The sequence below is a fragment of the Tauraco erythrolophus genome, chromosome 3, assembly GCF_009769465.1.
Source record: "Tauraco erythrolophus isolate bTauEry1 chromosome 3, bTauEry1.pri, whole genome shotgun sequence".
NCBI lineage: Eukaryota > Metazoa > Chordata > Aves > Musophagiformes > Musophagidae > Tauraco > Tauraco erythrolophus.
Genome location: NC_141467.1, coordinates 5,582,192 through 5,599,727, shown reverse-complemented (window position 1 = coordinate 5,599,727; position 17,536 = coordinate 5,582,192). Strand labels below are relative to the sequence as shown.

The following is a 17,536-nucleotide window of genomic DNA, read 5'->3' as shown; positions in this document are numbered from 1 at the left end:
TATCTGTCCAAGTTAAAAAAAAAATAAATAAGTAAAATGACCTTTTAGGAGCCCTTCAGCAGCTTGGCAATTCTGTCGTTCCACTTCTCCCAACAATCGGATAAACTCAAGAACAATGTTATTTCCTGGCCAGGGGAGTGTAAAGTAAGCTACGCTTTCTCACATAACCTGCTTCCTTGTGCTCCTGAAACTCATACTGCACAGGCAATGCTTTTCCCTGATGACAATTCAAAACCTAGAGAGCTTTGTTTTTTACTCTATTTAAAAATATATACATGCTAATTATAGGACAAGAATAACAAAATCTCAATTCTTCTGCGCTGTGCGATTCTGCTACTTGGCATGGGCAGAGGGTTCAGTGCACTGTTGCTGTGAGCAATGGGGAGGGCTGAAAAGGAAAAATCAATGCCATTTCTTGTTCAATTAAGTTCATTGTGATTCAGAACCACCTCCTCACACTGCAGAGCCTGCAAGAGATCAGTGCTGCAATCACTACCTTTTAGCAGCCTGCTCTCTCCGTCTGGACCTGCACAAGCCACTCGCTGGCAGGGCATCACACTTTGCTCCGAGAAAAAGAAAGAACGGGAACAAAAAACCCCGTCCTTAGGGGACCCTCTGAAATACATTGCCATAAATCATGGGTCTTCAGGTGGGCATGTCACGGGGGGGAGGGGAGAGGGCAGTTTCCTCAATGAGTCATTTTATTTAGATGTCAGAACTACCGCTGTCTTTTTACCCTTCGGTAAAAAGTTCGCTCTTCTTGCTGCCTCGCTGAGAAAAATCTGCAATACATGTCTTGATGCTTGGTCTCACTCAGGCTGAGCAGCGTGATGGTCTAACTCAAAGTCTTTTGGAAGTCAACAGAAGGATGCTGGTGGACTCTGCTGGGCTACAGCTCAGATCAGAAACCCATATGCCCAGGATTCAGGGGTTAATAGTCACGGCTGTCAAGAGGTCATGACAAAGGATTTTTAGGGTCCCTCCCACACCCCTCGCCCACTTTAGTTATTCTATGGCAATGGTAAAACAAAAACAACAAAAAATGTTTGCAGTAGAATCAGGTAACCTGGAGAGTTTCTGATCCCGAGGCTCAGCCTGCTGAGGATACCAAGGTTCTCCATGGTGCACCGTGTCCCCTCAGTGCCAACACCAGCACCAACACCCCACAGACCTGCTCAGCACCTCCCAAAAGAGGAGCCCAGGATGCTTGTGAGCATGTCTCACTCTAGTGACAAGACAGACAAACTGCAACAGCTTACCACTTTCCACTCTGCCTTTAATGGCTACTGCCCGCTCCCGGGGTGGAGGGGGCTTGTCCAAGGCCGTTGGGGTTCAGTCCCAAATTACTAGGGTCTAGCAGAGCAAAGAGTTCATTACAGAAACCGAAGGCAGGAATGATCAGGGGTGGCACAGGTAAAGAACACAATGAGAAGGAGACGTAACTCCGTAATGTTACGAGGCAAAGGCCTTTGATGGTCACAAAGATGGCTGTAGATCCTAGATTGCTAATGGCAATAGGTAAGTGATGCATGAAACATCTTAGCTATCCACATCACTTTCCAGCTTCTTTATTGCACTGCCAGATCATGCTGAGGAGCAAGACAAGTCCTCAGGGAGGCTGCTGGCTGTTTATTTGCTCCATGCACCTAAGAACAGCGGCTGTGGAACTGCTCTTGACTGTTGTAGCTGCAATCACCTGCGTGGCAGCCGACACATGACAATGATATTTGAGCTAATTATGCCAACTGTGGCATGCATAACACAAACGTGGCCCAAATGTGGTTTCTGAAGAAGGGTGGTTTTAACGAATGTATACAAGTATACCTTGTAGGCTCAAGTCATGCCTTTGTGAAACTAGTTCCCAGTTCACATCAAGAAGAAGCTTTCTACTCAGATTCGTGGGACTTATCTCTGACCTTTGCCAGTTTACAGTGTCATAGATATGTTCCTAAAGCTAATAGTGGAGAAGGAGCGGGATGAAGAAGTTGCACGTCCTCAGCATCTCTGCAAATCAGATTGCAGATGCATGTACAGATCCATCCTGCTTTTCCTTTTCACAGAGACCTTTTCACCTTTGCAAATGTTCTTCCTCCCAGATTTCATCCTTTCTATGAAAGTGAGATCTCACTTGCATTGCACGTGTGACTGACAGAACATCTGTCCTGGCAATGCTCTCATCAGCCCACAATTAATTAACACATCGTTTTCCTGCTCCCTAAATCCCCAAGTTCCCCTGAAACTTTGGTTTTCGTGACTAAGGATTGGTGAAGAAATATTTGAAATGTAGAAGCAGTATCTTCCCATGATAGCTGGAAATCTGATACGGCCGGTTCTTTAAATATATATTTAAGTTTTTTTCTAGAACAAATCATATCGACTGTTATAAAGAAAACTCAGAGTGGTATTTCAGTTATTGAAGTCCTACCATAACTGAAGGTTAATAGCTGCTGTGGCAGTAGATACTCTATAAATCAATGGAAGAAACACGTGAATCAGAACATCGCCCCACTGAGGAAAGTCTCATCTCACTGTGGTCAATAGAAGTTGTGGTGCCGACGTCCATGGAAGCAGGAAACATGCACATGCCAGCAACTTTGGGGACTAGTTATTGATACATGGCGAGGATAAAGGTTTTGTGCAGCCAGTTTGTGTTCTGGGAATGGCGTTGTTATTCCAGGCTCTCAGCTTGGTTCTGAGTCAAGATCCAGAACTTGGTTGCTGGCATTTGCAACCAGAGAAACTGAAATTATCTTAATGCCGTGGGAGCGAATTCGAGGTTATACTCATGCACTCAGGATGACTGTTTTCTAGACGAAGGATGTCTATTAAGGATGTCAAAGAGTGATCAACAGCTCTGGCATGATATATACACGTCATCACAAACCTTCCAATTCCTTAAACGGTGTGGATTTCACCATAATGAAGCAATCACTGGAACAACCTCCCCAAGGATGTGGTGGAGTCCCCAGCACCGGAGGTTTTCAGGACACAACTGGACACACTGGTGCTAGATGATCTCATCGAGGCTCGCTTTTCCACAAAAGATTAGACCAAATGATCCCTGGAGGTCACTTCCATCATGGGCTGTTTTATGGTTCTCTGTTCTACGACAACAGTAAGCCTACATGCCAGGAAATCCACTGATATCAGGCTTTTCACAGCCATTTTCCAGGTCTATATACTTCCCTCCAGCCTATGATGCAAAGCATACAGACTGGCCTCAGGTTTATGTTTCTCGAAGGAGAATTTCAGCAGTAAAGACGCTGAGGATTGATACTGCTTCCTTCTGAGACTGCTTTACCGAAACCATCCTACTCTTTGAAACATCCACAGGCACCTTAAGCAAATCATGTGTAGCAAACATAATTGTAGTGGGTGTGAACTCCATCTGGCTAGAGCAGCACAGGCTCACATACCTCCCCGCAGCTCGCCGGGGCTCAGCAGCAATGCCAGTGCCACAATCCAATATAAAGGGGTCATGCTAATAAGATGCAGAATTTCCAGTGCGCACACAGGCACCCTTCTAAAAATACATCTCTGAGGAGTGCAGTTAAACGCAAACGCTACTGTTTCTGTACCAGCGCTTTCCTTATTGGATTGGTTGGCATGAGCTGATCATGGTCAAGTGATACCTTGTTTTTTTGAGATTGCTTTTTAGAAGAGAAATTTACTGAAGAACGAACGTAGAGGCTGAGCTTTTCAAACGAACCTAGCGAAGTCTGGCATTCTGGATTTCCCCTTTGAAAATCCCACAAGCTGAGAATGAAGATTGCATTATTCTAATCACTTTCTAAGTTTGTTTCAGATCACTGTTTTCTGTGCCAAATAATAGCTTACAAACACCTTACCCAGCATTTTTCGGTTTTTAAAGATTCAGTATCGAGCAATCACATCCCTTTTACATCCACTCAGCCATACACTTTTTTCTTTCCCAGTTTTATATTTGGAACCACAGCAACAGTTTATGTTTTCAGAAATGTATTTTCACAGACATCAAATGACAATGCTTTTCATGGTGAATGACAAGCACTATTTTAATAGTAACTTCTAGGCAGATGTGGGGCAACTTCTGGTCTTGGGTGCGTAACTTTAATTTTTTCTGCTTAGCTAAAGTCGGATGTATGCAGCCAGTAACTAAGCCAGATGTCTAATGAACAAGGCCACCCAAAAAAGCTTTACAAGTCTGGCTGTTAGTGAAAGGTATTTCTTTAATACTATCTGTCACATTCTCAGTGTGCTCTCATTATTTTTCTGCTTAAATAAGATCTTGGAGGATCATACTGTGAACAGCTATTCATTTATCAGCTGAGTTTGATATTTGCATGTATTTTTCTGGCTGGCCACCTTTCTTTCTGGAAAGTAGCAGCTGAGGGCTGGGAGCCACGGCAGAAGGAAGGACAGCCACCTCCACGGGACCCTCAAGCTGTCGGTCTGTCCCTTCTTCTCGGAGTACCAGTGAGGTGGGAGGGTGCAGAGACACAAGTCACCGGCTCCTGTTTCATCTCAGCTTCATCCAGGGCTGGATCTCAGGCTGATGGTGAGGGAGAGTAAAAGCAAACAGTCACCTCCTGGTAGAGGCGATGTTACTGCAGGATGAGCTAAGAGCGAATACGTTTCTCACACACCCATAGGAGGGACTTTTAAATATCACCATGATCACTGGACCCTCCCCTCCAGCCTAAGCCGGTGCTCAGAATAAATCGGTCTCTGACTGACAGCACCAGAGATTCAGTTTTTATCCCTATTACTAGCCTGCAACTGTGAACCGAGGAGCCCACGGCGTGAGCTGTTTGAAGAAATATTTTGCATTTAAAAAAAAAAAAAAAAAAAAGAGGATGAAGAGAAAAAGAAACGGCAGAGATGCAGCCAGTTTCGCCAGGGAAAGCAGCTCTCCCTGCTACCTCCAGCCGGCTGCCTCTTTTGAGGTTCAGCCATGACAGTCCGCCGAAAGCTAAAGGAGAAACGCACCGGCTAAAGGCGGTGGGTCCCCTTGTGGTAGATGGTTTAGATGGAAAGAAGCTGGCTGGGAATCAGTGACAGCGCAGGGCTACCCACCCAAATCCTTACCCAGCCGCTCCGGCACACGGCGCAGCCCACGCCGCGCTCGCCACCGCGATCGCTGGCAGAGCCGTACGTGGCGGCAGCAGCCGTGGGCTCCGTCCGTCTGCCTCCGCCACGGCAGCAGCGATCACACGCGGCGGTGGGATGGTGCCGCCACCAACCCGAACGAGCGTGAGGCTGCCGCCAGGACAGAGCCCTTTTTCGTAGAAACAAGGGCAAAATCGTGCTGATGAGTAAATTGTCCTAAGAGGGACACAGCAGAAGTGCCTCTTCTGAAACACACGCAGATGTCTCTCAGGGACAGGCTGATATTCAAGCACCTTCTAACATCACGTTGGGAAAAAAAAAAAAAGGAAAAAATAAAAAAAAAAAAGATAATTTGATAAACAACTGTCCCAACTTCATCCTGCTCCCCGGCTCCCAGCAGAGCTGAGTGCTGCTATTTGAGATGGGCTGAAACCGCTGGCTTTTGTTCAGAATCTATAGCGGGATGGGCCCCTTCCTGGGGCAGGGAAGGTGGCGAGGCTGGAGCCAGGCTTGAATTTCAGACAGAGCTGGACTGCCCCAACAGTCAAGAACATTTAGAGGAATTTGGCCAGGCCCTTTTTGCCTCTGTAACTGATGCCTCTGGCTGTTAGATTTTGTTGTTGCTGCTATTTGGCCAGAAATTCCCCAAAAAGGCCTGTTCTTAGGAGATTTGTGGCCGGATTGCCAGAGGCTCCAGTGATTTCAGCAGTGGTGGACGTACCAAAAGCCAGATATTAAACTCTTCCTGATTGTGCGCTGGAAACTTCCTTGAAGCTCATTCCAAAGCAGATTTACATAGTGTAATGTCAAAATCGCGTTCAACGCAAGCCTCTTGGAGCCAGCTGAACCTCTCACCTGAAGCTATAGCTTGTCTGCCCTCAGAAAGAAAAAAGTAGCAGGCAAAACCCTAGCAGATAGGAATGGGTAAACAAACCAATACAGTTATCAATAGGGCAGAGGAGTGAAATGAGAAAGTCCTCTTGCCGCAGCCTCCGCAGCCCGGTGCTCCTGCAAGGGTGCCTCGTCCCACTCAACAGCAAACGCAGCCACAAGTGGCCGAGCTGCCAAGAGCTGGTAGGTTCAGTGTTTATATCCAGATGCCTCACCCCACGCTCCTTTCATCCTCTCCCTTTTTTATGCTGACTGTGAGACATAAAAGATCTTCTGGTCTATCCAACCTATCCCTCCTGGGAAAAAGACAGGGTTCCCCATTTTGATAGCCACTTCAGCCCCTCTGTTGCATTGCAAAAGCATCCATTACCACCGCAGCGAAGAGCTGGGTAAAAGTGTTTCGCCTTAGCTCCAGCTTCAACTCAGACCTTCCATTCCTTTGAAAGAGACCACGATGCACAGGCCAAAGCTTAGCCTTAGCCTCCTCACTGCCACCAATGTCTTCAGGAGCATGTAAAAGACAACTCTCAGGTGCAGCTTCATGGCTGGGTGAATGGAACGGCCAGCTACCAGGGGATGTGGCACCATCTATGCTTTGCACTGCAATTACTACCACGTGTCCACAATGCTGAGCTGGCTTTGGGAGCTGGGTGAAAAGGATCCTTTTCTTTTTCTAAGTCCTCAGGTTAGTTTTCAGCCAGCTCTGTCCTCTAATCCGGCTCATCGTTCACAGTGGAAATCTATAAATAGGAAGAAAAGGTGGAACAAAAAGGAATAGTGGGAAGGTGCAGAGGAGACAAGCCAGCGTTTTTCATCTGCAGGCCCCAGCTGAGGGCCAGCGTAGGTACCCAATGTTATTCTTGCTTTCAGGTTGAAGAAACCGAGGTTGGGGTTTCATGATGGCTTTAAGAGAAGACGCGTGCAGGCTGCCTCTGCACACCTTAGGTAGACCTAAAGAGGCAATGGCGTCCATCAACACTATTTTGTGAATGGAGCTCTCAGCAAAGAAGCTTTTCATCTCACCCTCCAGTTTGCTTCCTTCCAGTTGCACCGATTCATTTAACCTCTGGTGGGATTCGGGCATTTGCTGCCCATGGGGAGCCAGTCTGGCAGCTGCTGTCCCTCTGTCATTGAGGTCGGAGGATTGTCATGAGTGGTTGTAAAAGAGAGGGACCAACTGGTAGTCTGGCTGGTCCAGGGTTCTGCAGCACTACCAGCGCAAGGGGATTGCAGAGAAGAGGGGACCTGGGACCAGGAGGAGTGATGGTCAATGGCAGTTCTCACTCCAACCAGTCCTCCTTTGGCTCCTGGAGATGCTACAGAGAGCTGGTGAAGGTCAAGGCCGAGCTGGAGGGGAATAACTTTGCAGTGGAAGAGCCCATGAGGAAGAAGGCTGTAGGCTGGGGATTTGGCTGGTTACTTTGCACTGGGAGAAGCCCATGCTGGCACCTTTAGGTTCCTCTCACATTGCTGGAGGGGATGGCCTTGAGGAGGGTCCCAGGAGGGCATCAGGCTGCAGGAGCACCCCAGACCAAGTCCTGTCCCGGGCAGGGACACCGTTCCCTCCACCCAGCCCTGCCACACCTGCGGCCTGTCCCCAGAGGATGGTGGTCCTCAGCCGCAGACTCCCCGGGGCCACCCCACCCGTGCCGCCTTTCCCCACGCCGCCGTCTGCGGTCCCACCGCCGGGCTGGTGCCACTGGCATCGAGCACAGGCAGCAGGGCCGGGAGAGACCCGCTCTCCCCCGTTTCCCCCCCTCCCAACCTCACCCTGGGAGTGACGTCATGGTGGGGGGAGGGGCGGCCAGGGGGAGGGGACCCCCGCACCTCCCTTTCCTCCTCCCCGCTCCGCAAGCGCGGGGGCCGGGCCGGCCAGCCCCGACGGGGCGGCCCGGGGGCGGAGGAGGGGGGTTCCGCCGTGCTATCCCCACCCCCGGGGGGGCGGCTCCTCCGTCTGCGCGCGTGTGTGTGTGTGTGTGTGTGTGTGTGTGTGTACGTGTCTGCGCGTCCCCCCCCCGCCCCCGCATCCCTCCCACCCCGGGGGGACGGTCCCGACTGCCGCCCCCCCCCCCCCCCCCGCCGCCACAAGGGGCAGGAGGAGCGCGGGGGGCGGAGGATGGAGGGGGGGGTGGGGGAGTTTCTCGGCGATTAACGGGGAGGGGGGACACGAGGAGAGCGGCTAAATCCAGCCTGTGATGCCTATAAATGGCGTTTCTCTTCCAAGGTGCACATGTTGGGGTGGTTTTTTTTTTTTTAAAAAAAAAAAAAAGAAGAAATAAGAAGAAGGGGGAAAAAAAACCCGGTCCGTGTCATCCCCCCGCGTCAGGCCCGGTGGTGGGCGTGAGGCTGTACTTCCTCCGCCCCCTCCTAATGGAGCGAACCATTCCCAGCTAGTCCTCCTCGCCCTCTCCCTCTGCCTCCCTCTTCCTCTCCTTCTCCTCTTGTCTCCCCCCCCCCCCCCCTCCTCGTCTGCAAAGTCCTCCGCTGCTCGGAACTTGTTGGCAATGCCTATTTTTCAGCTTTCCCCCACGTTCTCCAAAGTAACTATTTAAAGATCTGCAGCCGCAAATGGTTTTACTAAATGTAGGATGGGACTTAAGTTGAACGGCAGATATATTCCTCTGATCCTTGCTGTACAGATAGGTAAGTGGACTGCCAAATTCGGTACCAAGTTGTGCGCACCAAAGCCCGGAATGTCGGAGTAACCTGCGCGGACGGCCGCGGTTCGGGGCGGCGGAGGGACCCGGCTCCCGCCGCCCGCTCTCTGCCGCTTTCCCGGTGGCATCTTCGCGGTTCTTCGCGCTGTCGAGGCAGGGAGGTCGGCAGGAAAGGAAGCCGATTCTTTCGTCCTCTTAAATCACTTTTGTTGTTCGTTTTCCTAAATCTGCATGCTCGTTCATACTTGGCTTTTTTTTTTTTTCCCCGTTCTTATTTTTCCTTCTTTTCCCCGCTCTGTTCTCTCCGTCCCCACGAACGACTGCATTCGTATTTGCTTTTCGGATATCCCCTACATTCCTTTCCACTGATAATTTGGGGACTCCAGTGCTAAGAAATCCCCCCCTCCCCGAGGGACAGGGATACAAGAACCGGTACAAAATGGCTTGCGAGAGAATCTAGCTGGAAAGTTGTGGGGTTTTTTTGAGAAAAGCAGGGGGACAAGCGCAGGGCTCCCTTTGGGAACTCGGAGGCTTTCCCATTTGCAGAGCAGCCTAAAAACAAACAAAACCCATCGCTAACTTAAAAAAAAAAAAAAAAAAATCCACCCGAAAGTGGGGATTAAACAAATAATAATTATTAAAAAATCGCGAAGTCCCACCGCCCGATCGTTAATTTCGTGCTCGGAGAACCGCTGTCAAAAGACGAGCGGGTCCAAAATATTCTATATATGTTAAGTTACTTAAAATAGAACAGGTTTCCCTCCACGGCCGTTTGTGTTTTTGTGTGGTCGTTGCTGATTTTGTTTAATATCCTAAGTTTTTCGCTGGTTCTTTTTGGTTTGCCCTCAGGTTCATTGTATTCAACATTTCTTTGCTGAAAAATTTTTGAGTTACAGACCTGAAACAATCTCCAAGTTAATGATCACTTAGGTCCTGTACAGGCAAATTTTAAAGATTATATATTGAATATGTGTATTCCCGAGCATGATCCAAAACTGAGCTTCAAGGAAAGGGCGATCGAAGCACGTCTTTTATTATCCAGGTTGGCAGGTGTGGAGAGACCTTTGGAAATATTTGCCTGCAAAGGAATTCTGCTACAATAAAAAAAAAAAAAAAAAAAAAAGCTCGGCATTGCTATTTAGAGATCCTTTCGCTCGGTCACTCTCCTCTGCAGCATTTTGTGGGTATCAAAAGAAAGGGGGGGGGGGGGAGAGAAAAAGAGAGAAAGGAGAGAACAAGAATAGGAGAAAAGAAGGGGGTAAAATGCCTTGAACGTTCCCTCATGGAGAAAAAAAAAAAAATAGCAATGAAGTGTTGACCTCTGGAAAATGTGCGTATATACGATGCAAACCCCTCCATTCGTTTACCGTTCCATTTTAAGTGATGCTGAACTCTTCAGAAGGCCATTTTCTGTACTGGCAGAGAAAGAAAGGGGAAGGCATTCTTTGGATGTTATCCTTGATTTCAGCCCTTGCGTTTATGTGTGTGTTTGCTCGTTCGTTTGGAGGAGGAGGATTTGCTCTCGTTTGTTTGTGTTTGATTCAACCGAGGGAGGATTTTATTCACCGTCAAATTTCCAAAGGGAGCTGGAGTCGCTGGGAATCGTCGTCCCCGGGTTGGCGGGGGCATGAGCAGTCGTTTGGAAAGTTACCCCCAAATATTGCTGCCCACAGCGGAGATGGTGGCGGTGCGGTCGCTTTGCGGTGTCCCTGGGAGAGGAGGGTTTTGGAGCCCGTGGAGGGCTTTTCTCCTCTGCTCCTCCTTCGGTATTTCGGGTAACCTTCCTCCCCATTCCCCCCCTCCCCCGAAATCAACTTCTGGTTGTCGGTGTGGGGTTCGCAAAGGGCCGTTTGCCTTTGCCCCGTCCCCGGTAACGGCTCTTGTGAAACGGGTGTTCGATTCGTTCCCAAAATATCTGTGCACCGGGGCTTGGCAGAAAAAAAAAAAAAAAAATTGCATGAGATTTTTGGAGGTGACATGGATTGAGGGTGTGTGGGGGAGGGTGCGGGCACTGAGTCTCCGCGGAAGGCGCCCGGGGACGGGAGAGATGGACCGGGCGCATCCAAAGCGCAGAAGGACCGAGCGGACGGGGAGCGGGTTTCGGGAGGGGGCACGATCCGTTATGGATGGCTCCTGCGGTCCTGCTGCATTGCAAATTGCTGCACACCCTCGTCTTTGAAGGACGGGGAGGGGGGGAAGGTCGGGGCCACGGCAAAGCACAAGCGACCTGGTTCAAGAGAAACCCCGCGGGCGTTTAACCGCGCAGGACCCTCGTCTGACGCTTTCGCTTTTTTCTTTTTTTCTTTTACTGGTGGGATTTGGGGAGGCTTTGGACTGGGGGTACCCTGTGTGGAGGAAGCACACAAGGCCAGGCCTGCCCTCGGAAAGGAGGGGTGCTCTGAACCCCACTGGTCCCAAATTGGACCCTCTACCACCCTCCGTCCCCAGCCCGGGGCAGGGCTTCTTTTCGGACCCTGGATTTTCAGTGCAACCCGTCACATTTTTGGAGAAATTCATGGCAACTTCCCCTCCCCTCTCCCCTGTAGCTGCCGGAGTGGGATGGCGCGGGTTTTATAGGACACGGTTTTACCCTCGGGATGCTCCTCACTTCTTCCCTATTTGTTTGCCTGGCTTTTTTTCCCTGCCGTAGCCAATGTCTGTAGCCTGCTGGGGTTTTGATGTGACGGCTGGTGTGTGTGTAGAGGGGAGTGGCCACCAAGTCGTGTTAGCGATGAATCAAACTGCGAGGGGGGGGATGTGGGTTGAAACAGTCTCTTTTGGGGTCAGCCATTTAGCTTGCAGCCGGTGCTCGGCAAGGAAACGCGCACGCACACATACGCACCGCCACAGCCGTGCCTTCGGGTGGGGAGAGGACCCCCCCACCCCAACCCCCCCTCCGGTGGTGTGGGCAGACAGGGGCTCCTCCGAAAGGGGAGTGGGTGGGACAACCCCTCCCGCCCGCGCTGGCCGCAGCGACATCCCAACTGCGCTGCCCGGGGTCACCACGACATCCCCGACCCCCGTGAAGGGGGGAGAGCGGTTGGGGATCAGGATCACCACGACAACCCCGACTCCCGCGACGGGGGAAGAGCGGCTGGGGATCAGCATCCCCATCCCGCCGCGCCCGGGTACCCCAGCCCGCCGGCTGCTGCTGCGGCTGCGGTGCGGGCTGCTGCGGGCCTGAGCGGCGGCTCAGGCCGTGGCCCGAGCCCTGCGGGCCGCGCCGTGCGGCACCGGTGTCCCCGCGTCCCGTCCGGTGCCCCCGCGGGGCCCGGCCCGGCAGCCGCGGGCACCCGGGGGAGCCATCGCACCCACGCCGGGATTTCATCTCTCCCCGCCTTTGCAGGCCGTTGTCCTTGTGTTTGTTACTATCGTGTTTAGCCGAGTGCCATTTCCTAGAGCGACCTCGAAGGATGCCCGAGGCAGCAGATTTGGGGGTGCGGGATTCATCCCTGCCCCTTCCCGCCCCGCCGCCCCGAGCCCAGGCAGCAGCGGGACCGGTGCCCTCGCCGCTGCGTGCGTGGCTTTGGGGGACGCTTCTTTTCGTGTCTTTACGCAGCTCTTACTAGTGATTTTTTTTAAAAAAATTATTATTATAATTATTATTTTCACCGCTGCGTCTCGCGCGATATTTTCCAAGCGACCTGGGCAATAAAGGAGCCGTGTGTGTGCGCGCCAATGTCTGTGCGGAGAAACGCGCCTGCTGCTTCCAGGCGGAATTTTCTAACAAAGGAGCGAGTCCGGAGAGAAGCAGGCAGCGCATCTTCACCTGGCCTCCCCTCCTTCCCGCCTCTCAGAAAAAAAAAAAAAAAAGAAAAAAAAAAAGACAAATCAACGCCGTTAAGCCACAGGCACCGGTGCTACAAAAGCAAAGGGCGACAAGCCCCTGGCCCACGTCCCCGAGTGCCCGATGGCCATCCTGGCCCGGTCCCACCGCCCCCCTCCCGCCCCCAGATCGCCCCTGCCCGTCGGGGCGCGTCTTTAGCAATGGGGGGGTGGGGATGTGGGGACTGGGAGGGAAGGGGCGAGGTGGGGGCGGCGGCGTGGGGGTCCGGGGTGGGCGGGGAGCCGACGGAGCTGACCTGTGCCCCTGACCCCCCCCAGCGTACCTGGTGCAGGCTGTGAGAGCGGCGGGGCGGTGCGATGCGGTCTTTAGGGGCTTCTCGAACTGTTTGCTGCGGCTGGGCGATAACATGGCCAACTACCCGCAGGACCTGGACGACAAGAGGAATCTCCAAACGATCTGCGCGTAGGTCTTTCCTCTCTCCTTCGGGGCTCCGGGGGACGGGGACGGACGGGACGGGGGACTGGGGGGTGACCCGGGGCTGGGGAAGAGGGATAAGGTTGGATGGTGGTGGTGGGAAGGGAAGGAACTGAAGTAATGCGGAGTTTGGTGCTTTGCGTTTGGATTCTCTGCTCCAGGGTCCCTCCAAGCGCACTGCCATGAGCACAGGCCCGGCTTGGGGAGCAGCGAAGTCTGGAGCGAGTTTTTACGATGTTCTTTTTTAATTTTTCCCTCCGTAAATCTCGGTGGTTTTGTTTGGGATTTTTTGTTGTCTTGTTTGTTTTGTTGTGTTCGAGTTTGTTTGGTTTTGGTTGGGTTTTTTTTGTTGTTGTTGGTGGTGGTTGGTTGGGTTTTTTTTATCTATCTTTTTTTTTCTTCCTCCCGCCTTAGCTCCTCGCTTATATTCTTTCCCTTCTGCTTCGCACTGACTATTGACATCAGCTGCGCAGGGGCGGTTCTCCCTTTCCCTATTGCTGCCTTTGGGACCCAGGCTCGCTGGGATGCTCCGGGGGCAGCGCTCCGGCCTCCGGGGTGTTCAGGGCAGAGGCAGGTCCGGGGGGAGGCAGCTCACCCCGGCCGGGGGCAGCCGGAGTTGGGGAGGCGATTCCTCGGACAACAAAAAATAACTAAAAAGAAAAAAGCCCAGCCGCGATATTAATCTCCCAGCGGCACCGGGCCCCCCGGCCCTCGGGGAAAGCCCGTTTCCCCCCGATTTCACCCCGCTCCTGGCACAGAGGGGAGGAGAAGGAAAGGGCAACGATAAAGGGGAAACCAAATAATAATAAAAAGGGAAATAACAACAACAACAAAAAATAATAAAGGACTAAAAAGAGCTCGCCTTGCTAAGTCAGCCCTTGCTCCCCTCCTCCTCAGTTCCTCTACGAAGGAACTGGGACGGCTGGAGGAGCCCCACATTTGGGGTAGTTTTCTCCTGAGCTCAAGGCAATGATCTTAACCAGGGGGAGGGAAACCTGGGGTGGCTGCCGGGAGCCGGGGACCCCCCAGCTCCGGCCTCGCCCGCCCCGCTGCGGGGGTTCCCGGCCCCGGCAGGGAGACAGAAACGGGCATTTTCGTTACGTCTGGGAAAAAAAAAAAAAAAAAAAAAAAAAAAAAAAAAAAAAAAAAAAAAAAAAAAAAAAAAATCCGGCTGCACAGGGTGTTCTCCCCTCTCCCAGTTGCTGTTTTTCGGCACAAACTCCCTCCGCTGAATAAAAATAATAAATAAAGTGATAGGTAGAAACGAGATAAGGTCCTTAGACATAAATATGTTTGGGATAATTTTTTTTTCTGATTTTGCTCACCGAAAATCAGAAAACGAAGGATATGAAATGGGAAAGGGAAAGGAAGAGGAAGAGAAGAGACTCTGTAACTCTCCTCTCTTCTCTTCCTACCTAGAGATTTCTGAGCCAAGCATGACTTTGCTGCACCTACTAAGGCTGGCACCTGGCTGTAAATGCGGATTGCAGTTTACCTTGTGTCCTGCATGAGAAATAAATACCCAGGGGCAGCAGCGTCCTAATATCGTGTCCTTTGGCCCTGGAGTGCCAGATCAGAGGTAGTCCTGACGTGTAAAAAGTACCTCTTTTCCTAGCAAGACCCCTTTCTCCGACCACCTCCCACCACCTGGTTGGGACGTGTATTGAAAGAAGATAGGGAAAGATTTAATTTTCCTTTGGGAGATGCAATTACAGCAGAAATACTGCAGGAGAGGCACACTCTCAGACTCTGGCTTCTCAGTATCTCATTATTTATTACAAATGTAGCAAACATTGGGAGCCTACAACCAGCTTGGAGTGCTCATAAATTAGAGACAGTAGGACTACTTTAAAAAAAAAAAAAAAAAAAAAAGGAAAAAATTAAAAAAAAGAGATTCAAATTCGCAGGCGCCTGCCTAGAGAAAAAGGGGAGGAAAAAGGAGAAGAAAGAGGGCAGATTCTGGGTGATTTTCGACAATCCAGAGGCGGAGAGGAAAGGTCCGCCCGTCCCCCCGAGGCGGGACAGTGGGACGGGTCCTGCCCCGGTGGCAAACCCCGGTGCAGTCTCCGTCAAGAAGGGAATTAAAAGAAAAATCTGTTGGAACAGATGGAAATTATCCTGAGGAAGGAGAAACCCTTCGCTGCACACACAGATCCCCGGCCATGGACGGGGAGTCCACCGCGCCGCGGACCGGTGCGGGGAGCCCAGGAAAATCCGGGAGGGGAAGATGCTCTTTCCTCCTCCTCCTCATCTCCTCTTCCTCCTCCTTCTCCTCCTCCTCCTCCTCCCTTCCTGCCCCCGTAGTCAGGGCTCGCCCCCTCCCCGGAGGATCCCTCCTGAGGGTTCCTGAGGCACACCGAGACCCTCCAGGATGCTGCCTCCGCCTGGGAGAAGCGATGCCTTTCCCACCCCCAGCTGCCCGCTCCCACCGGTGACGAAAAACCCTCGGGACGAGCCCGTGGGCTCCTAGGCTGGCGTTTGCCAGCCGAGGGGCTCATGCCCTCTCTCCCCGTCAGGCAAAGCTTCCCTCCCGCAGAAGAGACCCACCAAAGCAATTTTTTGCAGCATCCCGCTCAACCCGGGCTGGTGCCGGAGGCGGGGTTGGACAGGGGGGACTCCCAAAAACACACAGCCGGAGGGAGCGCCTCCCGGGAGCTGCCAGAGGAGCAGAGCGTGCGGACGGGGCGGGCTGGAGGGGCAGCCCGGGGAAGGCGGGGGGGTGCCGAGGGTTCCTCCCAGAAACCGGTGTCTGGGGTCGCGGTGGGGGGAGGCAGGGGCCGGGTTTTACCGGGGGGGGAGACGGCGGCTCCTCCCGGCCGGGCGCCAGCCCCCTTTAAGGCACATTCCCGCTCAGCTCCGCCGTCGGGGGGTCGGGGGCGGTGGGCCCGAGGGGGCGGCCCTCCCTCCCTCCCTACCCCGGGAAATGGGTGCGTGCCCGTTTTGATACCGGCTGCTCTCCCCTCCTTGCAGGTACTGGGATGATTTCCACGCCTGCACCCTCACAGCGCTCACCGATTGCCAGGAAGGAGCGACAGACCTCTGGGAGAAATTGAGACGGGAATCCAAAAACCTCGATTTCCAAGGCAGCTTATTCGAACTGTGCGGAGGCGGCAGCGGGGCGGCCCCGTCCCTCCTCCCGCCGGCTTTGCCCCTGCTGCTGGCGGCTCTGTGGGCCGCGCTAGTGACCTGGCTGCCGTTCTAGGGGGGCGAGCACACTCACACCCACACCTTCTCCATGTGCTGGATCTGTAGAGGAAGTGTCCATCCGTTGCTTTGGGGACGTTGTGCTTTTCTGTGGTTGATGATGATGATGGTGGTGGTGGTGGCTGATGATGGTGAAACACCCATGTAGGACTGTGGAAGCGTTCTCCCTTTATTTTTTTTTCTTTTTTTTTTTTTTTTGTGTTTTATTTGCCAAATGTTACCAAACAGGCAGCGGCGCGCAGCCCAAATCGGACCTCAGCTTTACTATCGCTTCGAATCAAAAATAGAGAATAATAATAATAATATTAATAATAATATAAAAATGCAAACTCGAGCCCTCGTTGTGCAAAAGCAATCTCAGGAACGGCTCTGGGCCACCTAATGCTAAGGCTGTAATCGGCCGGGATACCTCCCGGCGGGCCACAGGCTCCTCTAAAAAATGTGGCAGTGTGCGAGGCGAGAACGAAAACGCAGACAAAAAAAAAAAAAAAAAAGGCACTGGCGATGAATCCAAGGTAGATGTCCACGTGTGAAGCATATGGTGAATAATTCACAATCTCTCATCTTTCCTCCACAGTCGCTTGTTTTTTGGTCATTCCACTGCAAAAAATAATAATAAAATATAATAAAAAAGAGCTTTTTTCCTCAAGGGGAAAAGACAGCGAGCGAGCGAGCGAGGGAAACGAACAGTTAAGGAAGGAAGGGAAGAGGGAAAGAAAGAGATGTGTCTAAATGCCCGGCGGAGTGAAGGAATGCTGCTAACAGATCTCTGAGAGTTTACCTTTACTTGCTGTTCGAAGGCATCTTTCCGAATTCACTGCCTTTAATTTTTTCCTCCTCTTTGTTTTAGATGTTACACATATCAGTAAAATACCTGAATATCCAACCGTAGAGATCACAAAAAGGGGGCTTAGATGTAAACCTAAAGAAAAAAAAAACAAACAACAAAACAACAGCAAAGTGATTTTGAAAAAAAAAAAAGAGCCTTGATTTTAAAAGAGAAGAAAAATGTAATTTAAACAAAAGTTTATTATAAAGTCAATTCAGCAAAAAAAATAACAAAAAAAGATTTGCTACAAAGTATAGACAGAAGTATAAAATAAAAATTATTGTTTGAAACGAGGGTGTCGTCCTTTTATAAAATACGCCTCGAGTATCTTGAAAAAGACAGGACTTTTGAGGCGAGGGAGGCTAAAATCCCGAACCGATCCCTTGACGAACACGGCAATTTCGGTTCAAGCAAGGACAGGGCGGCTCAATTGGTTAGTCTCAGCCTTCTTTTTTTTTTTTTTTTAATTTTTTCATTTCTTTCTTAAAAAAAAAAAAAAAAAACCACGTTATAAATCCTCCCACCCTCCTCCTCCTCCTCCCGAAACCCAAACCGGCAGCACCCTGGTTTCCCGGGTACGGGGAGCCGGCGAAAGAAACGCGGCGG

The 17,536-nt window shown here is 51.5% G+C and overlaps 1 protein-coding gene across 1 annotated transcript; it reads left to right on the top strand.

Annotated features, from left to right (window-relative positions):
* Positions 1-8,567: 8,567 nt before the first annotated feature.
* NRN1 (neuritin 1) lies at positions 8,568-16,099 on the top strand. Its single transcript, XM_086608979.1, has 3 exons — positions 8,568-8,622; positions 12,741-12,885; positions 15,868-16,099. The coding sequence occupies exons 1-3, from the start codon at positions 8,568-8,570 to the stop codon at positions 16,097-16,099; spliced, it is 432 nt and encodes a 143-aa protein (XP_086465105.1).
* The last annotated feature ends 1,437 nt before the right edge of the window (positions 16,100-17,536 follow it).